Source organism: Rhinolophus sinicus, chromosome 12 (assembly GCF_057876585.1).
Source record: "Rhinolophus sinicus isolate RSI-liver-muscle chromosome 12, RSI-T2T, whole genome shotgun sequence".
NCBI lineage: Eukaryota > Metazoa > Chordata > Mammalia > Chiroptera > Rhinolophidae > Rhinolophus > Rhinolophus sinicus.
This window is the reverse complement of record NC_142512.1, coordinates 43,335,860-43,358,537: the sequence shown is the minus strand read 5'-3', so window position 1 is coordinate 43,358,537 and position 22,678 is coordinate 43,335,860. Positions and strand designations below refer to the sequence as shown.

General features: G+C 51.8%; 1 protein-coding gene across 4 annotated transcripts in view; it reads right to left on the bottom strand.

Annotated features, from left to right (window-relative positions):
* Positions 1–22,113, bottom strand: part of CRHR1 (corticotropin releasing hormone receptor 1) — a 48,611-nt gene extending 26,498 nt beyond the window's left edge. Inside the window, exon 1 of one of the 4 annotated variants that reach the window (XM_088802304.1) lies at positions 20,718–22,113. In XM_088802304.1, coding sequence (XP_088658430.1) covers positions 20,718–20,750 — 33 coding nt within the window. In that variant the 5' untranslated portion in view covers positions 20,751–22,113. Of the gene's footprint in view, positions 1–20,129; positions 20,582–20,717 lie in introns of those variants that run through there. The other 3 variants (XM_074319581.2, XM_088802303.1, XM_074319580.2) reach the window with 3 other exon arrangements.
* Positions 22,114–22,678: the final 565 nt, after the last annotated feature.

Here is a 22,678-nt window from a genome sequence, read left to right as displayed (position 1 = left end):
GCCCAACTGTGTCTCAGTGCCCTGAGCACATGGGCTCGTAGACCCTCATCAGTGTGCTTCCCTCCCTCATTCCCTCCCAAGCGGCAGGCTCTCCCAGCCTCGTGTTCAATGAGCTGCTTCCCGGCCCCCAGCACAGCCCTGCTAATTACCAGTCCCCACAAATTGTGCCTCACTAGTTATCAAGCTGTTTTATATCTGCAATGGCACTTACTTCTCCCTGGGGCTGGTGTGGCTGTCCCTTTTTGCAGATGAGGAAACTGGGGCCCAGAGAGGTGAAGGGATAGTGTGGAAAGATGGCTGCCCAATTCCAGGGAGAACCTTTGCCCCTTCCTTCCTGCATGAACTCTGTGTCACTCGGATCCCACACCCGGAGGGCTGCCCCTTCTTTAACTAACACCCCCACACAATCATTATGTCCCCTCCCTTGAGGTCACCACCCTCCCTAGATTTAGAGTCAAAAGAGACCTGGCGTCCTGCCCCAGTTTCGCTGTGTTGCCATAAGCAGTTTACTTGCCCTCTCTGTGCCTGTTTCCTCTCTTATAAAGATGGTTAAAGTACTCCTCCCAGGCTTTCACGATGCCCTCTATGTAGAAGACCTTTGGGAGCAGCACAGCATGCTCCATGAGGGCAGGAATGTTGTTTTGTTCGTCACACTCAAATTTGCTGAATACATTAATGGATTACCTTGTTTCAGGTCCACAATAGGCACTCAGTAGGTCATGTTGATTGATTTGAACTTGGTGATTTTTATTTAGTCATCGGTTGGAGGTGAGGTGGTTGTTTCCCCTGGGATTTGCTTTGGGAGGGGATAAGTATCACAGGGGGTGGGGATGGTAGGGAGGTTTTGCAACCAGCCCCTCCCACCAGTTGTCAGGACAGAGGTACCCGAGGACCAGCAGAGCTCTCCTTGCATGAGCTGGCTCCTGGGATGGTGAACCTCACGGGAGGTTGCTCTCCACATCAGCACCCCTGCTCCTCTGCTCTTTCTTCCTGGGGTGCCCTCCCTGGGACCTTCTCCTGGGCCCCCGGGCCATGGTGTCCCAGCCCTAGCCCATTTTCACACAATCTGCACAATCCACTGCAGAACTTTAAACACAGACACACAGATGTGGAAGCCGTCTTAGCCATTTCACAGCAGGAAAATGGGATCGGGAGAGAGGTAGGGGCTTCTCAGGTCCCACTGAGCAAGAAGCTAGTTTCGACTAGAGCCAGAGTGTGTCTAGTAGCACACAGCCGTCATGCGCAGCCCTCACTCACACGCAGGCCTAGGATGAGGAGAGTGAGGCACTCCGCTTGGGTGCAAAATTTCAGGGGCACCAAAAATTTAGTAGTCAAGATACATATTTTAATGCAATATTTTTTAAAAAATTCTAATGTAAAAAAGTCCATGATGAACAAGAAAGCAAAAACTTAAAAAAAATAAAAGACAGGATCAGTAACAATGCTGGGCCCTATTGGAGCTTGGGGTAAAAGGAAAAATCAGTAACAATATTAAAATATGATTTATCTTGATTACAGAGATTTGGGGCACCTCCTTAAATTTTGCCCTAGGAGAATGCCTCACTCTCCTCCCCCCAGGCCTGGCCCTACCCTGCTCACTGCCTTCTTCCCAAGCTGGACTCCACCCCCCCCACCCCACACCTCCCCATGGCTGTACGTCCTCCTTTCTCGGGGACTCTTTCCCACTCACCCCTTCTGGACCTCAGAACTTTCCCCAGTTCTTAGATGCAAACTGACCCGCCCTTTTCCAGATGCAAGCCTTCTGTGCTCACCTGTCCTGAATGTCCTATCCTACCCTGCCCCCCTCACACCCCACCAGTGCCACCCATCTTCCCTGGTACCCGCTCCTTCCCACTCCTGTCATCTGCTCTGCTCCCCTCTCTCCCACCCTACATTCCAAGGTGGAATGGAGTGCTCTCCACTCCAAGTCAAAGCCTGTCCCACCCTCATCTCCTTCAGGAAGCCCCCTCGAACCTCATGGTCACACACATTGTCCCCTCAGTGCCCCTACCTGAGTCTTTAGGGCTTGTTGACTCTATTCACTTGCTGTCATCTCATAGGGGTCTCTCTGCTCTGACTGGGCCAAGCTCCCAAGCACACCCCCAGCCCTGCACCCCCATCCTGTGCCCAGCACTCAGGACGCTCAGCAGACAGCACTGGGTTTAGCTGACTCGTTCCTGGGACTCAGGAGTGATTAGAACAAACCCATTCAACTCTCTGGCCCCAGGGAACTTCCAACACTTTATTAATCAGTGATTAAACCTCACAGTCCCCAAAGAGATGGTGAAATATCTTTTCCCTCATTTTCCAAATGAAAACGCGGAAGTGGAGACTGGAAGAAGCCACCAGGCCAGCCAGTGGCTTTGGCTAGTTAAGCCGAGAGCAGTGTCCTGGCGACAAACCCAGCTCAGCAGTCAGCAGGGACCCGGCTGGGGGAGCCCGAGGTTCCTTGTAGAAGGAGACTAGGAATCCCTGCCCCCAGCTTGTCACCCCACCCCACCTCTGCCACCTCCCAACACATACACATGCACACACAGAATGGAAGGGGGGCTCCAAGAGCCAGCTCAGCCACAAGCAAATTAAACAGGAAATACCTCATTCCAAAATACCAGCCCCGCTGCCTAACTTTCCCCCATTCTCCTGATCCTGAAGCTGTGCTTTGTGCTACGTTCTCAGAGCCCCCCTGAAGGCACCCCTGATTCTGTTCCCAATGAGCTGCTTACCACGTCCCCCAGCACACCTGGGCCTGCTGGTGTCTGCACACCTGTGGCCTTGAAGGTCTTTGCCCCTCTTAATCCTGCTCCACCCTTCACCTGGTGAACTCTGCGATCCTCAAAGACAGTTCCACAGCCCCTCCCCTGGGCAGCACCTTCCCCAATCCTTCAAAGCAAAGCAACTCAGTCACCCCATCAGGGTGCCATGTCCCCTCTGGACCTGCACTGGACCCTGGCGCCTCATGACGCTCACAAACAGAGACCCCACACGAGCCCCAGATGCATGAAACAGCCTCAGCATAAAGCACTTACACGCCAGGGTTCTAATTAGATGGCACGTACACCAGCCAGAATGTCTTAGCCTCGCATCTTATCAGAGGAGCAGAGCAAACCCAGATTCATCATATAAGCAAAGGAAACGCCACGGGGCGAAGGGCTAGCCTGTCCTTGGCTCGCTGCCTGTAACCGTGACCCTTATGTCTCCTTGGATGTGATGGTTCACAAAGTCATTTTCCACCGAGAGGGCCAGCTTTGCATTATGCAAAGAAAAAGGCTTTTTAATATTCCCGAACCAACCTTTCCTCTCAGGAAAGGTCAGCTCTGTACAGAATCTGCGCCTGTGCTACCTCTTGCTCTGCGGAAGGGCTTGTAAAGACTCTCGCTTATTCCTGAATCACAGTTCCATGAAAATTCTGGAGTTTTCCTGTGTATTTCCTCCCACCATATGTTGATCTCCTCTTCAACATTCACTATGGTTTTCCATCTCCATCAACAGGCAATTACTGCACTGGAGGAACAGGCCCCAAAGTTTCAAGGATGCTGTTTGTTTCCTTCTAAAGCTGGGAGTTCATAATCTGGGGTCCACAAACACACAAAGGTCGGGGGCATGAAACCCTATAATTAAATGCGGAAGTCACATGTAATGACAACCATGTCCCTGGGGAGGGTGCAGAATGTCCTTTACTTCTCAGGGAGATCTATCCACCCCCCAAATATGGCTGGAGCACGTGGTGAACAGGGTCACGTCAGAGGCCTGGGCCTCACAAAACCAGACGCGTCCTCCTCTCTTGAAGAAAACTAAACATGGTTTTGGCCCAGGAAATACCACTTTCTTGGGTCCCTCCATCTGCTCCTCCCCTCCATCAGCAGCCCTAGCTGCTGGCTCTCCTTTCAGAACCACTTTTTGGCAAACCAAGTTTTCAGGACTTGGTGAGATTTACCCTTTTCCAACAGCTGGTAGAGAAAACCAAAATGGCACCGAGGGTCTGAAGTTGGCGGAGCGCTAGACTCACTTACTAGTTAACGCGGCAGCACCAAGGCCCAAAATAAACAGGAGCCTCAGCTACAAATGTCTCCACTCCAAAAAGCCAAACCTTGAATGTTAAATCTGATAAGGCCAAGGGTGTGTTGCAGCTCAAGTACAACGTCACATCAAAATGACTGTCCAAGGACTCGGGGGGTACCTGGCACGCAGGGGCACTGCTCTGCGGGTGGCAGGCAGGGCAGGTCTCATGTTCCCCATTTTGGAGGGGTTTTATAATTGAGGTGCCCAAGGTCACAGAACCGTGTTTAGCTGTTGAGTGGGGACAGGATCCAGTAAGCAGGCAATCTGTGTCTTTTCAGTGGATGAAAGATGGAGGAGGATGGCCCATGTTAGGACAGGCCATGGGAAGAAGGGATGGACAGACGGATGGACAGACAAGAGGGAAAGGTGCAGGAGCCCCCCCTCACCCTAGGGGGCGGTGGGAGGGCCAGACGGAGTCTGTCAGCTGCCTGCTCCAGCTGCTGCCCATGCCCCACCCCCCAGCCAGCTCAGAGCGCGGCTGGAATTGAAGCTGCCATCCCAAATCCCAGTGTGACTTTGGCATAAAGGTTAATCACACCCAGAAAATGCTTATTAGAGACCGTAAATAACTACATTGCTGGAGCTCAGTTTGGTCTTTAAGGCACACAAGTGCAATTTCCTTTGATGGGATGATTTGGTAATTGACCTTTCAGGGAGGGTTCTGAAAGGCCACTGAAGGGAGAAGAGGGGTGGCCCGGAGGCTTCGGGGGCCGCCTCCACCACATACATGAAGAGCCTGGAGAAGGGGGCCTGCCTCCCCTCCCCTTCACCTCTGATGCACAGCTTGGCAGACCCTCAGAGGCCGCAGCAAACCCTCTCATAGGGCCAGGGAGCGACACAGCCACAGCTGCATAATTTGAGATCCTTCAGCAAGATTCCTCCCCGTCTGCTGAGTTCTGAGCCCAGTCCTGCCACTGACTGACTGTGACTTCGGTGGATGTCAACCCCTCTGGGCAATGAGGTCTTACCTGCATCACAGGGATGTGGGTCACCTGGGGGAAAATGAGGGGTGAGGTGCTTTCTGAAATTCAAAGTCCCCTACAAGTGTCCCTGTGGTCGTTATCACCACTTGGTTGCTCTGAGCCCCAGAATCTTCCTCAGTCACAGAGAGGGCTGGACCACCACAGGCTTCCCACAAAGCTTAAGCAAAGCCAAGAGAAAGAAATCTAAACATAAGAAAAAGGAAGGGTCATAAATCAAGATTTCTTTAAAAACCTGGCCCTCTCTCCAACTCACATGGACCATTCTGCCTTCTCTGTAAGCTTTCCTATGGGAAGGGGTCTTTCAGCTTAAAAGGAAAGTTGTTATGTTTTTTGTCTTTTGTTTCTTGAACCATTAGATTAAGTGACCTCACCAAGCCTCTTGCTGGACTGTGATTCTACATTGAAGGAGTAATATTTCCTCTTAGAGACTTTCAAATGTACAACCCAGTGTTATTAACTACAGTCATCATGCTGTACATGACATCCCAGAGCTTATTCATCTTATAACCGGAAGTTTGTACCTTTAGACCACTTGTACCCATTCCCACCTGCCCCTTCTCCAGCAACCACCAATCCGTTGTTTCTGAGTTCGGATTTTCTCGATTCCACATATAAGAGATCATACAGGATTTGTCTTTCTCTGTCTGACTTATTTCACCTACCGTAATGCCCTCAAGATCCATCCATCTTGTCACAAAGGGCATGATTTCATTCTTTTTCATGGCTGAGTAATATTCCATGGTATATATCCCACATTTTTTTTTATCCATTCATCCATCAATGGACACTTGGGTTATTTCCATGACTTGGCTACCATAAATAATGCTGCAGTGAACATGGGGGTGTAAAAAGCTCTCCAATACAGTGATTTTGTTCCTTTGGATATACACCCAGAGTAGAATTGCTGGATTATATGGTAGGGCTATTTTTAATTTTTTGAAAAACCTCCATACTCTTTTCCATAGTGGCTGCACCAATTTACATTCCCACCAACAGTGCATGAGGGTTCTCTTTGCTCCACATCCTCACCAACATTTGTTATTTCTTGTGTTTTTGATAATAGCCATTCTAACAAGTGATATCTTATTGTGGTTTTGCATTTCCCTGATGATTAGTGATGTTGAGCACCTTTCCATGTACCTGTTGGTCATTTGGTCATTTGAATATCTTCTTTGGAAAACTGTCTATTCAGATCCTTTATCCATTTTAAATTGGATTATTTGGGGTTTTGTTTTATTTTTGCTACTGAATTGTATGAGTTCCTTATATTTTGACTATTAACCCCTTATCAAATATGGGATGTGCAAGATGTAGCCTGTTTTAAGCAAAGCCAAGAGAAAGAAATCTAAACATAAGAAAAAGGAAGGGTCATAAATCAAGATTTCTTTAAAAACCTGGCTCCCTGTTGCGTGTAAAAACCAGGGTATGGTTTGCAGAAATAAAACACATGTGTAATCAATTCTTTGAAACCTGTCTGTGCCTACAGGGGATATAACTGTAGCTACAGGCGATGATATGGAGAGAGGCAGGGCCCACATGCAACTGTGCAGTTTCTGCCCCACACAGAAGTGCCAAGTGGAGGGGTCAGCGGGGCTAGAATTGCAGGCTGAGCACCAGCAGAGCTGGGACCCTCAGGCGGGTGCCTTTTCACTAGCCGGGGGAAAACGAGACTGGGGACGAAGGGCAGCCATGCCGGATGCCCTTTCTTAGCCTTTTTAACCGCCCAGGACTTTGGCCCCCTGACCACCCTCTTCCCCTCATCCTGTCCCACCATCTCCTCCCCTCTCAGCCTCTGTCTATGTCAGACACAGTCTGTCCCCACCTCAAGGCAAAGAGCTTGTGCTTTCCCCCAAGTGGGTGTGCAGTGCAAGATTATTCTACGCAGATGAGAAATAATTTATTGTTATATTTAATTAACTTAAATTGCTGTTGTGCAGAGAGGGAAAATGAGAAAGAAAACTTCCCTCAGGGAGTGGGGCCTGCCTGGGTGTTCCCCACCTTCAGGCCTTCTCCATGGGACCCTGGGCTCAGGATGTGCCCTGCCCCTCCCCCTGGCCCCCTCCCTGCTATCTCATTCCTTTGCTCCCCTAAAGAGGCCACCCAGTAGAGATGAAAGCAAAGGGCTTCCTGCTTCACCCATTCAAGGGACAGCAAGGACCTGTGAGACTCCAGTTCTGGAATATACATACACCCCTCCAAGGATCCCAGATGTACTGTATGGTTGGGTTATAAGCTCCCTGAGGGCAGGGTCTGTGTTTGGCTATCTTTGTACCCTCAGTGGGGCCTGGCATAGAGTAGACCCCAATACTTGTTTGTTGAATGAATAAATGACTGACTGACCAATTGAATGAACAGGTGGGTTTTCACTTTCTGCCCCTTTTAACCAAGGGGGGTTCCACCAGGACATTTTGACGGGCTCACATCCTAGTCCCCATTTTCCTGCGTCTCTCTTCCTCCTGGCCGTCAGGAACACTCTCTCTCTCTCTTTCTTGATTTTTTCCCCCTTTATCAGTTTTCAAGATAATTGTTCCCTTAACATACTCTATAGATGACCAGCTCTTTAAATATCATTATAAACTCATAGATTTTAACATGTCTAATAGGTTTCAATCCATGATCCATTGTAATTATTCTTCTTATTGAAACTCAAATTGCCCCTTCTTTGGCCAAAGGAAGCCACTTCAGGTTGGTTTCTAATTCCTTTTGACAAGATTCTAAGTGGGTTATTATGATTATTAATTAATTTTTTTTTGGGGGGGATAGGTTCCTTGCTATTTTGTATGACAAGATTCTCTCATTTCTTTTAGTTGGAAAAATATTTCAAAACCATCATATGCTAGGCATATTCTTTGCTATTGAATTGACCATTGTTTCTAGCCTTTTTCAGTAGACAGATGTAGAATAATGATATATATTTACATTTTATATATAGAATAACATACATCCATTAAATATAAATGTCTTATGAGTTTATACTGATACTTACAGTTCAGATCTAGCAGTATAGGGCTTTTACTTAACCTCTCCCATATTACCACTGTATCTCCTTTCTTACACACTGAGGATTCTCATTCTACTCTGCCATCTTGTCCAGAACTCCCAGGAGTGTTCTCTTACGCTTGGTCCTTGCTTTCCATAGGGATCCCAGTCTTGGACCCCAAGAGGGGATGCTGAAAGAAGAAGTGTTTTGGGGTGGTAAGTACATGGCTGAGATCCTGTTCTGACTCTGACAAACTTGCTCTGTAACCATGGACAAGTCACCCCCATCCCCTGTCCTTGCTTCAGTTTCTCCACCTGTAAAATGAGGAGGGCAGTGTGTTCTCTACACTCTTTTCCAGGTCTGAATATGCTCTGACTCAAGGACTGACAGGAAGGTAGAAATTCAGGCTTCTAACTTTGGGGCCAGAGAGACCCACACTGGAATCTTTTATTTGCCCCTTCCTCTTTGTGTGACCTTGAACAAATCACTTAACCTCTCTGAGCCTCAGTCTATCCACCTGTAAAAGGGGCTAATAAGGAATAGAGTATTTATACCCTAAAGCTCTTGGAGAGATTCAACAATGTGATGCAGTTAAAAACAGCATAGGCCGAAAATGGGGTAAGCAGTTAAATGGTAGTGATTGCTACTATGTACAGTTGCTTCCTTCCTGACTTGGCCTTACTCTCCAGATGTGCTCCGTGACGGATCCCCTGCCCACTCAGGGCACACCGTCCCACTTTGCACCACTACTCTGTTCCCTGGAGCCGGCTGCCACTGTCGAAAGTGGAACGTACATCACTGTCCATGATGCAGATTTGCTGGGCACGGGGAAGGGGGGTGGTGGGCAGTGCCCTGGAGCCCTGCTGACCTCCCGTCCCTGTCCAGGTTCCCACTAATTCATTCTCTCCTCCTCTCGGTAGGACCGACTCTCTGATTCACTCATTAATATTTTCTCACATCTCGTGCCTTCTTGGTCTCCCTGCGTCTCTCCTACCTACCTGCATCTCTCTCCTGGTCTTAATTCTTCCACCTCTCAGTCTTCCTCAGCCTCTGTTTTACTCTTCTTTTTCTTCCCTCTCTCCCTCCTCTTTTCCCTTCACTCCCTTCCTTTCTATGAATGCCAGCCGTTACTGAAGGCTTGCCACTGTGTCAGACCCTGTGCTTTCTCTCATTTAATCCTTCTCAACGCCAAGACATTGGAGCCGGGCTACCTCCCCGCTGCAAATATTCCAGTCCTGGGATTGTGCCTGTTAAGACAGGGGATTGTAATGGTGGCACTAAATCTTCTATTTTAAGATTTGGATCTCCGGTATAATTTAATTTAACAAGTGTAATTTAGCTTGGGACTTTTTGAAAGCTTTCTTTTCTTTCGTTGCCTCTTAATGATTCTGTTTCCTGTGCATTTACTAGGCAGACCAGTTCCAATGTTTTTATTTACTTCCACCCAGTGCTGGCCCTGTGACTTGGGAGAGGTTTTGCATCTGTATAGGATCCACTCCTGGCACCAACTTAAATCTATATAACATATGCAAAGGCTATATTAACCGGCTTAACTGCACCTTTCCCCACCCCAATGGACAAAGCTGAACTCAGGAGAAAATTCCACTACAGGCCAAAGAGATTTACATCCTGGTTAGAAAATATGAAACTTGAGACTGTTAGGCCAGGAGCAGAAACCGCCTTACGCCCAGAGAAACTGCCTAGAATGTGCTGAACAGAAACCATCTTATTTAGAAGCCATGTTGTCCTGTTCCCTGCTTGCTTGTGATGCATTGACGAGGAACTGCCTTGCTTACCTCCCCCTATAAAACTCCAGACCCCTCTTACTCTGAGAGGTTATGGCCTTTTCTAACCTAACCTCCCGCTGCTCAACCACGCCAAATAAACTCTAAGAGCCCCGTTTCGGTGTCCTGCGACCCAGTCCTCCGGCAGGGCCTAACAGCGTCCCTGGGGGGAGTGGCTCCCAGACACTGGGGAATTGTCCCTGAGGGAGGGCCTCTGCTACCCTGGGGGACAGAGCCAAGGTGTGGGGACAGGCGCTGGAGACGCCAGCTGTCAGGTGCCACTATCAGCTGTGCTCTCACCTCAGCCCGCTCTCTGACAAGTGTAAAGTGAGGGACATTGCGGAGTGGACAGAAATGGCATGTGCTTTGAGAAGCTGCGTTTTAAAAGAATTTAAACAGAATTTTCTATCTCCCAGATAGAAAGCACTGTCTGGAAATTTCCAATTTCATCTGGGAGATAGAAAATTCTGTTTCTCAGGCTTCAACCCAGAGATTCAGGTTCAGTAGGCCTGAGGGGAAACTCAGGGCTCTATTTTTTAATGCTCTCCAGATGATTCTGAAGAATTGAGGGCAACTGAACTAGCCCAGTGGTTCTCAACTGAGGGCAATTTTGTCCCCCAGCAGATATACGGCAGTGTCTGGAAACATTTTTGGTTGCCACCACGGGGGGAGTGCTACTGGAATTTCGTGGATGGAGGCCAGGGACGCCCGCTCAGCACCCTTGAATGCACAGGACAGTCCCCCGCAGCAAAGAATTACCCAGCTTCAAATGTCACTTGTGCTGAAATTGGGAGACCCTGGGCTGGAGGGTTTTGCAACAACTTCCCAGCAACTCCTTCCCCCCTGCCTGCCCTTCAGGGGAGTTGGGGAGGGGGAAGGAAGATGGTGATGAGACGAGAACCCTGAAAAGAATGGGAGAACAAGAGAGAAGGGCCTTCAAGACAGGAAGAGGCCCTGGATCTCACTCTGTTGAGCAAAATCCTGTGTGGCCTTGGACCAGCCATTCACCTATCTTCTGGCCTCAGCTTGAAGGCTGGGGACTGGTGGAAATGACTTCTTCCCTTCGCTGCTGTACTAGTGCTGCCTGGAGGGGAGGGTGAGAATGGAGGGGTTCGGGGGCATGCCCTTCCCCAGAGACAGCAAGCTGGGCTCAGCCAGCCTGTCCCCAGGGTCAGCACCTCAGAGGCGGGATGCCAAGCTGGTCCGGGAGCCCTGGAGAAGTCGGGGTCCCTTATGTTGGGTGAGCCCAGGACAAGGGCTCGAACCAGAGTGGGGCTGAGTCCTATGAGCTTTGCGTGTGAGCCCATCACAGAAGAAGGGCTTCCCCTGTCTCATCAGAGCCCTGGGACCACTGAGTGTCATGAGTCTTCCACCGACCTCAGGGACGAGGTGCAGGTTGATGAGAGAGAACTAGGAGGGGGAAGGGGTCCACCCAGAACTGCCAGTGGGAAGAGCTCTGAGGAAACCAAAGGTTGCTGTCTTCCTGGCCTAGTTCTTCCCGCTCTAGTCAGCCCAGCCCCTGCTGCCAGAGTGGCTCCATCCCTGAGTCCTCAAGGCAGGAGGCGCTGTGCTAGCATGTTAGCATGGCTGGCAGCCAGACCTCGTGGGCAAGTGAACCAGGAATCCAGGCCATGAATTCTGGCCCCAAAGAGGGCTTTAGATCAACACTACTCAAAGGGACTGGTGCAGGCTGCAAACTGTTTGTTACTGAGAGTAAGCATTTGGAAACTTAGATATGAATTTCTCCTTGCCGTGACATCCACACATGTTGTTAATAGACTCATCTTATTGTACAGGGTCTAGACCAATTCGGATATTGCCCACCTATCCAGGTGAGTCACATGGTGCAGGCTGCACAGTCATCACACACAATAGGGCCACATGCCAGTCTGCCATTGGATTGGACGATTCCATGTGGTCCCTCCCTACAGCTGGTTTGAGGAGCCCTGCTTTAGCTGGAAGAGAGCTGGCTCATCAGGGAAGGCCCCATGGAGGAGGAGGGTCTTGAGTGATGGTTGGGCTCAGCACCAAAGAAGGAGTTGGGGGTGGGGGGACAGTGAAGGCTAGGGAAGGGAGCTCACCAGTGACAGCACCAGGTCCCACTCACTGAGCTCCCATGGGGATAGGCCCCTCAACACATAGGCATTTCCTCCTTTATTCTCCATCATGGTCCAGAGAAGGACCAAGCCCAGAGAGGTTGTGTGACTTGTCCAAGGTCACCCAGCCAGGAAGTGGCAGAGCCGGCTCCAACCCCAATCCTGCCTCTTCAGCTTTAGAGACAGAGCTCCTTTCTCAGGGCGCTCTGCCTCCCTGGGGTGTAAACTCACTCTGCCACTGCATAGGCCCTGCATTTCACAGCCTGTCAAGAGCGTGCAGGGTGAGTGAGGCCACCCAGGGCAGCAATCTGGAAAGACATCACAGGCTGCCCCACCCAACGGGATGTGGATTTAGAGCAGGATCCCATGGAGGCAGCCAGAAATGGGCCCATTCCCTTCTACTAGAGTTCTCTGGCCACCTCTGCCTTACCTGGCTCCTCCCGCCTCATAACCAGCAGAACCAGGGCAGTAACAGGAACCCCAGGCTGCCACCAAGCTCCCTCCCCAGCTCCTGCATGGGGACCAATGTGCCCTGGACTTGCTCTCTGAAGAGCCCAGGTTCTGAGAAGGTTCTTGCACTTTGTTCTCAGTCCAGCTCCAAACCTCCCTCTGGCAACATCTCTCACCAGTCCCCCTGCCCCCAACCCCTAATGAAGCAAAATGCTGCCCTTGCTTTTACATGCAGACAAAGGCCCCCAGTGCTATAGGGACACGGTGGGGGGAACATGGGCAGGATTGCAATTACAAAATGTTACTAAGCGGCACCGACAGCATAGCACTGGATAAGCCATTGAGTCATAAATCCACATGCGGAGACAGAGGAATCTATCTGTCTAGCTTGTCATTTCCGTGTCTTCTGTCGCCATAGCACCTCCACGCACATAGACAGGCGTTCAGCAGGGAGCAGGAGCGGGGAGATGGCCTTCATTGAATTCAGCATCTATTGTGCACCTATGTGCGTGGAGTACTGGAGTTGGGTGCTGGGGACATCGTCTTTTTTATTTTTATTTTTTTAAGGAAATCCTCCTGGCCCAGGTAGAGCTCAGAATCTATATTGGGAACAAGGGCTCGGGGTAGATGTGAGTGACCAGGGGTCTGTGTGGAGTCTGGCTAGTAAATGGTTTGAGGATCTTGTGGGGGGACACACCAAAAAGCTGAAGGACCCCTGTTGTTTGGGAGCCCAGGCGCTAGCTGGAGCTGGAGGCTTGATTGAGGGGGAGGAGACGCCAAGAAAACAAAGAAACCACCACTGAGAGGGGGCCTTAGACAAGAGGGCTTTCTGGAGGAGGGGGGAAGGATGGTCAGGAAGACTTTGGTGGATAAGACAGACAGAGCTGGCACAGTGAGACTGGGTGGCCGAGCCTCAGAAGGAGGAACAGCCGGGTCCAAGGCAGGCCTGGCAGAAATGAAGAATCTGTGGAGGGGGAGGAAGGAGGATGGTGCGACTGAGGCAGAGGTTCAGGGAGTGTCTGCTTCTTTCACATCTAGAGTGGGGCAGGAGGGCTCAGTGGGGTCACGAATGTGGGCCCTGGTGTGGAGGCAGCTCAGTAAATGGCACATCTGGCTGAGAGGCGCTGGGCGAAGTGGAGGGAAAGAGCAGGAGGAAGAGGGAAAGCAGGGGCTCAGACCAAGCCCAGGACGCAGGCCTCCCAGCAGGGCATGTGTGGGCGGGGAGTGGCCATGGAGGCTGCCCAGCCTGCACTGACCCCCACTGCTGATCCCATGGCCCCTGGGTGCCCATCTGCTCCTCTGGGCGGCCCTGCCTCCCCGGTTTGACTGTTTGCAGGACAAGGGAGGGTGCGTGTGTGTATATATGTAAGGAAGAGACAGACTGCACAGTGGGCGGTGGGGGTGGGGGGGACAGTTAGGACCACAAAAGCAACAGGCTCTGTTCCTTCTGGACTCAGTGGGGGGGCACCGGGCCTGGAGGCAGTGGGAGGGTGTGGGATGGGGGAGGGGCTCCTCCCTGCAGACAGCGTCAGTGCCTCAGAGCTCCGCATTCTCCACAGCTCTTCTGACAGCCAAGGAAGGCCCCAGGCAGCAGGTTAAGGATGGGCGCAGTGATTCTAGTAAGAAATGGAGAAAGGGCTTTCCAGGAAATGCCATTTCTGGCTTCAGAACCAGGGGCACACCTTCTCCTGGGTGCTAGAGAGAAAGTTCAAAGCAAGAATGAACCAAAAGGCACACAGGTCTTCTTTCTTGCTATCATCTCCCCCTACCCCCAGCTCGCGCTCTCTCTCTCTCTCTCTCTCTCTCTCTCTCTCTCTCTCTCTCTCTCTCTCTCTCCTTCCCTCCCTCCTCTTTCCTCCAGAACTTCCTGGCCTGCTCGCTCTCTCTTATGCCAACTTTAGCCAGTGGTCTCCATCTCTGCATCACCTTTAGTTTCTCTCTGTGTCTGCCTCTCTCGCACTGTCTGTCGCCTACATACTCACACCTTATGTAATACTAGAACCGTCCACCTGCAGGCCCACGGACACTGACAGTGGGGCAGGGGCAGTGCCGGGGCCCTGTGACGACTGCGCCTTGCAGGCTGGGGCTTTCCCTCAACCCTTCCCCACGGTAGCCAACACCCTCCTCAACATGGCTTCCTCTCCAGCCTGCACATCGAGCCCCTCATCTCCAGGCCTCCCTCCCTCTCCCCGCCCAGCTCTATCCCCACAGATGGGCTACTGCTCCTCCAGGAACAGCTGTTACCTCTGGAACCCACCCCTGCCGAAGAGGCTGGGGAAACATGGATCAAAGGGGAAGTCCCTGCCGTACATGGAAATGTCACAGCCATCTCTCTCCCAGCCTGTCGCCCCAGACAGGCTGCCTTCCAGCTCTTCAGCTCCAAGTACCTGCCAGGGATACTGAGCAATACCTTGTCCCCACCCTCCCAAAGGCCCAGACCTCCCAAAGCTTAAAGGTTCAAATGTGTCCCACGGTGCCTCACCATGAGTGGACTCAAAGTATAGTTGGTCAGCATGGAGCAACCCCCACCCTCCTCATTCTGCAGCCTTGGAAGCAGCTAGACCAGTCTGGCCAGTTTCTGTCCCAGGCTCTGACCTAGGCGCCCTGGCTCACAGCCAGGTTGGCTGGAGGTTGGGACCATCTGACAGGTGAAGGGGTGCAGATGTGTACCCCACAAACCTCACCTCTCTAAGCGCCTCACTGCCGCTGCTCCCTGGGGCCCAGCTGGGCCAGAAGTGGGATGGTGAAATTGCCTGTGTTTATAAGGCAGAAAGAGCACCCGCAATCGTCTTCATCTGTCCCAGAAAGCGTTTCATGGCTGCTGGGTGGACAGTTGCCAAAGAGAGCATTTGGCTAAAGCATTTGAGGTGGAGGTTCTGTGTACACGAACCATCTCCCAGGACTGAATCTCAACATGTCCACTTTGCAGGAAAGGAGGTATGTGTCCATATTCCCCAAGTCTTCCTCCCTCCCGCCCCTTTAGCTTTCCGGCCTCTCAATTTTGTTGAAGCAGACACCACTTCCTCTGTAACGAAATGGTTAATGATCTGTTGCTTAACATAATCCAGCTAGTTGTTTTCAACATAATTATTTGCTTCAGTGAATTAATTATTTTGTATTACCCTCCTTACATGTCTCTACTGCTATTGTCAAATATTCTCACTTGTCAGAGATGCTCAGAAGGCCAATTGCAGGCACTTCTGTCCTTTGACCTTTGAATTCCGCTGATGGCACATGGTGCCATCCTTTCTTCCCAGGGACTAGCAAAAGGACAGGAGGTGGGGGCTGGGGGGGCAGGAGGAGATTCTACACTCCCAAGTACTCCTCTCTCCACCTCCCATCCCCTCACCACTCTTCCTTTTGATGGTTTTCCTTGGATTGATAAAATTTGGTAAGATCTATTAAGCAACTGTTATAGCTAATATTTATTAAGCAGCTACTATGTGCCAGACACTGTGTGATTGTACTTAATTTCACACCTGACATCTCATGACGCCCTTATGATTATCCCACCAAGTAGTTACTATTTCCCCCTTTTTTACAAATGAAGAAACTGAGGTTCAGAGCGAGAACCTCACTTGCCCGGATTCATAGAAGAATCAGGACCCAAGCCCACCTCCGCTTCGGCTGATGTTCTCGTCTACGCAAGGAGAGGCCGACTGCCACGCTGAGTGGAGAGAGAGGTGGTTGGCCAAGAGCAACAAGTGTGAAGACTAGCATTTAAAAAGCACTGGATGGTGTTACTTCCAAGACACTATGCTGACAGCTCACCCTCCCCCACCTCCACCCCCACCCCCACCCCTACCCCACTGCCCCCAGAAGCTAAGTATACAGGAATCATTTGTCACTAACAAATCATTCTTTGAATATAACACTAGCTAAAATCGCGAGTTGGCCTTAGTCCCAAAATGGTCTTACACTTCCTTTTGTTTATGCAGTGAGCGGTTAGGGCAGGCAGAGATGCGAGAGATCATCCCCCCTCTTTTCACGGAGGAGGAAACAAGAAAGGCCCCAGGTCACCGGCCACCAACCTGCTCGCCTCTAGACAAAGGGGCTGGGGTTTCACCAGCCAAGGCTCTGGGTTGTGTCTTGGCTTGCTTATTGTTTTTTAAGAACTGCATGGGCTTAATTTAAGGGGCAGTTCCATTCTCTCCTGCCTCAGAGATGGCATTTCTGCTAGGGTGCTTTTGGCAGCTCTCAGCCTGGTCTGTTTGACATGACATCTGCATCTCGTGGGCAGCCACAAGATTGCTCCAATTGTACAGCACTAAACTGGAAGAAGCAACAATAACACCATCCATCCAGTCAAGAAACACTTGTGAAATGCCTACTACGTGTAGTGATTAGTAGGCCCAGTGCTGTGAAGAGTAAAAGATGTGAAAATGCTATATATTGAGAGTCCAAGAGCTGCTAGTTGCTTTTCCTGCACTATCGCATTTCTTCCGAAGAGCAGCCACCTTGCAACTTTTTCTGAAAGCAAACTCTGTGCCGGGTGCTGTTCCCGGCATTTTCCATGTATTAATTTGTTTCATCCTTACCTCAACCTTATGAGTTAGGTATTGCCCCCATTTCACAGCTGGGGACACTGAAGCTCAGAGAGGGTACTTAAGTCCAAGTACCAAGTTCCAATGTCCCACAGCTGGGAAGGGACAGAGCTGGGAATTGCTCTTCTTATGTGAGGTCATGGCCCTAGGGAGTGGTTGGAAACACTTTTCATAGAGACACAAACAGTAATACGGAATCTAGTCCAATTCCCTGTTTACAGACAAAACTGTAGCTCAGAGAAGGATCTGCCTGAAGTCACACAGCTGATTGGAGGCATAGCTGGGACCAAAGTCAAATTTGTCATCTCTCAGGCTGATGGTCTTTCCACCCCAATAGCTGCTGCAATAATCAGCCCTGGGCCTAACCTCTACTTTCTACTCCATATAATGGCCAGGGCTCTGGCCCACGGGCTTGGCAAACATCATAGGCACTTGGGGTGCTGCCAAGGGGCACCTTGGACCCCGTAGACTCCTTCTGTGCAGCTGAATTCCCGTTGGCGGTCGATGCTCTCCAAGGAGCCAAATGTTAGAGAGGGTGAGAAATGGATTTTGCACTTGAGCTCGTGCTCACTGGCCCGGGCTCAGTGTCCTGCTTTTCCATAAATCTATTCCCTCCTTGAGAACTGGACCGACCCAAGTCATGCCCTTCCCAGGGCTGGTCATAACAAATCTGAATTACTGAGCCTGGCTGTCAGCGCCCCCTCCTACTTCACTCCTGATGGTGGCCAGGCCCGTTGTCCCCAAAACCCATGGGCCCCATCCTGGGCTCACTTTTCCCCCTCATTATCCCTCTTGCCAGTGTTCCCCTCAAAAACCCAGCTCCGTATTATTTGTCAAAGAAACAATTAGGAAATGGCCCAAATGTGCAGCAATATAGGGATGCAAGGAACACTGATTCATAGGGAATAGGCAGATGCTGACAATCTCCCTCTGGAGGCTTGGGAATAACATGGAAGAAACCTGGGCTGACAGTCAGTGGAGGATGTGCCAATGGTCACAGCTCTGCCCAAACCTGCACTTGAAAAAGGGCCTAGAGGGATTATTTTAAAAACGGTAACAGTAGCTGTGTTAGGAGGTGAGCCTGTAATAATTGTCCCCTCTGGTTTCCAAACTTTGTGTAACGTGGCTAGATTACTTTCATAACAATAACAGCAAGAAAACCAGCTCCTTCCTCAGAACTCACTCTCCTTTCATAACCCACCCAGGCCTTGCCTTCTCCACCCTTCACACTCACCAGAACCCAGTGTTGAGTTACACTTGGGTCTTCCTTCAAAGAGTTGTGGCTAGTGGGGAGGTTGACCCAGATGTGCTGGAACCCTCCTCCCCTGGGCGTAGAGGCAATATTTCACTTATCTCTTCCTTCACATCCACAAACACGCACACACACATCTCTCCCTCATTCACACACACAACCACCCTCTCATGCACGCACACACATTTCTCTCTCATGCACACTCACACACATTTTTCTCACACACTCTCCCCACCCCACCCCACCCCACCCCTACTCTCCCCCAGTTCTCTGTAATCACTGCAGTGCAAGGCCCACAATAAGGGCTGCAGAGTGGATTCTTGCCCAACACTGGCTGACTTGCTGGGGACAGAGCTGGGTTTTGGATTGACTCCCCTAGATTCACAATTTTATACTGACAAAACTACCTGAACTCTCATCTGGCAGAGGTCTAGGATGAGAGTTAAATGGCTTAGAATATCTTCTGGTAAACACTAACAAAACGAAGACTTAGAGCCACAGTACCTGGGTTTGAATTCTGACTCCACCACTCACTGGCTGTGTGACCTTGAACAAGTTACTTAGCCTCTCTGTGCCTCAGTAATACTTCCTACTTCCTAGGGCTGTTATGAGGACTAAATGATGTAATATTTGCAAAGCAGGTAGAACAACATCCAGCAAGTTGTGCATAAATAAAAGAAAAAAAGAATTATTTAACTGAAACCAGCATTAGCTGTCCATTCATTCACTGCCTCTCACTCATTCGGTATTTACTGAGCACTTACTGAGTTCATTAGATCAGACATAAAGGGTACATGCCTCATCATCTAGTAGGAAAGACACACACACAACAACAGAAAAATATTTTTTTCTTTTAGGAAAACATGATAATTTTAGGCAGTGATTTGCACACGATTCCCAGAAAGGCCAAAAAGAAAGAACATTTACTTATTACCAAGTAAACTTAAAAAGAAACAAACAAACAAAATCTATCTACAGTTCAATCCTTTGAATCCATTTAAGACATTGAATTCAGTCTAACTGATTTGTGAATTTAGACCAAGGCCGGGAGTACACACCAACCTTTGGGAAAAAATTCCCATTCAGTGCCATCTATTCAACATCTCTGGATATTTTTCTTCCTACCTCCCTCTCCAGATCTCCTTGATCACCCAGAAAATAATCTCTAGGTTCACCCCAGTACTCAGTTAATGGGTGGCGAAGGGGATATGGGTTCAATCGGACCAACCCTCAGTCATTAAAAACAAAAACCAGAAAACCACTTATAAATATCTGGAGGGAGAACACGGAGAAGCCTCGGTAACTGGTAACCTCTCAACTGATGAACTGAGAAAAGCTGCGTTTTAAAACCTCGATGGTTTAACTCAAACCACTTTGTGAGTCGGTATGCGTACAGTTGGTTTAATCACTGATGGAAAAATGAAAAGTCAATCCGCACCCTTCCCCACAGTCCACTCAACTCTTTTGAATGAAATCGCTTTTAAATGCACTGAACCCAGTCACGCTGCTGTCTGCGTCTGTGGCTCAAGCCGTCCATATCAACCCGGCCGAGTCCGGATCCTCTGGCCAGAGCCTTGCCGGGCTCCCCCGCGGCGGCGCCTAGGCCCACCCGCCTTCTCCCTGGGTCTGCTGCTTACGTGCTCTCACCCTGCAAGCCGAACCGCTTTGGGAAGCACTGGGCACTGGGAAGTGGAGGCTGTCACTAGGTAGCCGCGGGCCGGACTGTCTATCCCCAGCCCTTCCCCGACCCACACCGCCGCGGGCAGCCCCCTGCCGCCACCGAACTTCAGCCGGCAGACGCTGGACGTGAGGTCTGGCGACTTTCCTAAACTCCGGGTGCCAGAATCGCGTTGCCAGACCCCAGGCAGGAGCGAGCCTGCACGGCCCACTGCGCAGCGCCCGGATTGCCAGTGCAAAGACTCGGAGAGCGAGCGCTGCGCTCCCGCGGGCTGGCGGGCGGCCGCGGGAGAACAGCACCCACCTCCGAATGCACCGTCTCAGCCGCCGAGATTGCGATATTGATCAAGGGCTCCGAGGCGCGGGTGACATTCATCTCCCCGGACTTGCATCTTTCCGCGGAGGGGAAGGGGCAGGAAGGAGCTCCCAGGAACAGGGAGGGGGCGTGCGGAGAGGGGGTGCTGAGGAGAGGTACTGGGACCAGTAGGGAGCCCATCTTCACAGCCTCCTGTCCCGGGGCCGGGGTCTGCCTGGGAGGGGTGGGAGCTTGGACTCCCAAAGCCTAAAGCGATTCTCTGCATAGAGCCGGTTACCCGGGTGGGCGGACCCCCTCCTCCGCCAACATCCCAGCAGCTTCGCCACCGCGATTTCTTTTTTCACCTGTGTTGTCCCTCCACCCACCCAACGCCGGCTCCAAAGGTCCAGGGTGAGGGAGTTGGGCAGCCCCTCAAACCCCGGCCGCGCCCAGACCTGTGCGCAGCTCTGCCCAGTGACCCCACCACCACCACCACCACCACCACCGCCTGCACCGCCAGCAACACAGCTCACCCACGTCCCGCGCTGGCCCGGGGCTGAGCGCGCCCGCGCTCGAGAGCTACCGGCTCGCTCTTACCTTGACGAGCCGGAGATGCGGGTGCCGTCCCATCCTTGGGTCGCTCGGTCACCGTCCTGAGTGCTTGGGTCCCTCGGACATCCCAAAGGGGCGGGCCGGCGGTTGCGGGCTCAGGAGGATGGGATGGGCGGCCGGGCTCCTCTGTCGCTGCCCGGCCAGGCGTGCTCTCGCTCTTCCCTTCCCGGGTAAGTCCGGCCGCCGTTTACTGACTCAGCCCCGCTGGCAACCGTTTCTTGCCCGCCGGGAGGCCGCCTCACCCCCGCCGTCTCCCCTGGGTCCACGCCGCCACTCGCCTCGGCTCCCCGCCCCCTCGCCGCGGCGTCCCCTCCCCTCCACTTCAGTCCCTCCTCCGCGCGTCGCCCCTCTGCGTCCTCCTCCACCTTGTCTCCCAGTCCCCTCTTTTTCCCCCGGCCGGCTTCCCGCACCCTCGCCGCGCTGACCCCCTTTCCCAGCTCCAGGGTTTGCGGCAGTCAGCGGGGCGCGCGCTAGCAGCGGTGGCGGCCGCCGCAGCCGGGGGAGAAGCAGGAGATGGGGGGAGCGAGGGGGGGCGAGGGACGGGAGCAGAGGCAGCCTCCGGCCTCTCGCCCGGCTTGCAATCGGGGCCTGGGGAGTCTAAGGCAGCCTGGGGGAGACTTGGCGGACTCAGGTGAATCTATGAGAGCAAGACTATTGGAGGCTGGGGAATTGGGCAGCCCCTACTGAGCAGAGCCGCGGCGGAAACCCGGTGAAGAAATGGGAACTGCGTTTGGGCCGTTCCCGCCCTGAAGCGGGCCAGGAGAAGGTTCCTGCGGCTCCCACTTCAGCAGGGCGGGGGTGTTGGGCCGAACCCCCAGAGCCTTTGGCACTGACACGCCAGGTGCTCACAGAGACGCGAAAGCTCTGCGGGTGGAATCCTTCTCGTTCATTCACTCAACTCATTCGTTCGCTCCTTCATCCATTCATTCATTCTACAGACTAAGTGCCTGCCCGGTTTGGGCAAGGGGCTGAACCTGGGAACCCCAAGATGATGGGGAGACGGCGGTGCCTTGCAGGATCAGCCGTCATCTGACCACCGCGGAGGGGAAAGCCGAACGCGCAGTGCGCTACAGTGGGGAAAGCATCTAGGAATCCAGCGGGCTGCGCGCGGAGGAGGCCACAGCGCCCCCTTTGGGCCGAGCCGTCAGGGTAGGGTCAGCCGCCCTGCCAAACCTGCCGGTCTTCATCCGGATTAGCTCCCTAGCTCCCCAGCGCAACCTGCAGCTCTGGGAAGTAGCTCCTGCCTCTTCCAGCCCTTCCAGTTGGACAGAACTTTTGACTTCTCCTACCTCTTCTTTCCAACCGCCAGAGCTGAAAAGGGAGGTAGAGAAATCACTCTTCCCTGAAGAGCCTCGACCTGCTAAGCCGCAGCTTCCTCTGGAGCACTTCTGGTGGAGCACGATCGCAGAGTGGTGGTCAGAAGGCTTTGAAATCAAACGCTGAACCTAACTGCCCCGGATTCTGTGCCCTGCCGTTCCCAATCCCCTCTGTCCTTCCACCCACTCACTTCTCAGCACATTGGACAAGAGCCAGCGGGTTCATGGGTCCGACTGATTCTTCTTAAAAGGGAGTTATTGTAAGAGGTTCAACATGAACAGTTCACTTATGAGGAAACTGAGACTCACAGACGTGACCTGTTCAAAGTCACACAGCTGTAAGCCTAATCCTTAGCCTCCTGATCCCTGCTCAACGTGCCTGTAGGCTGCGCCCTGATGGGGTTTGAGGCTCTGAAGTGGAGAGGGGCATTGCCCAGGCAGCCAGCTGGTCACAGTGGCTTAGCCACACAGGGTGGCACTTTCTAGATGAAGCACTCAGTCTGGAGTCTTGCAAAACCCCATTTGGTTAGTGCCCCAGAGCTTGTCATGCTGCATTTGGAACTAACTTACCCCAACCAATTCCCAGAAGAGATGGATGCACCAACCAGATTGCACCAATTTATTGTTCTC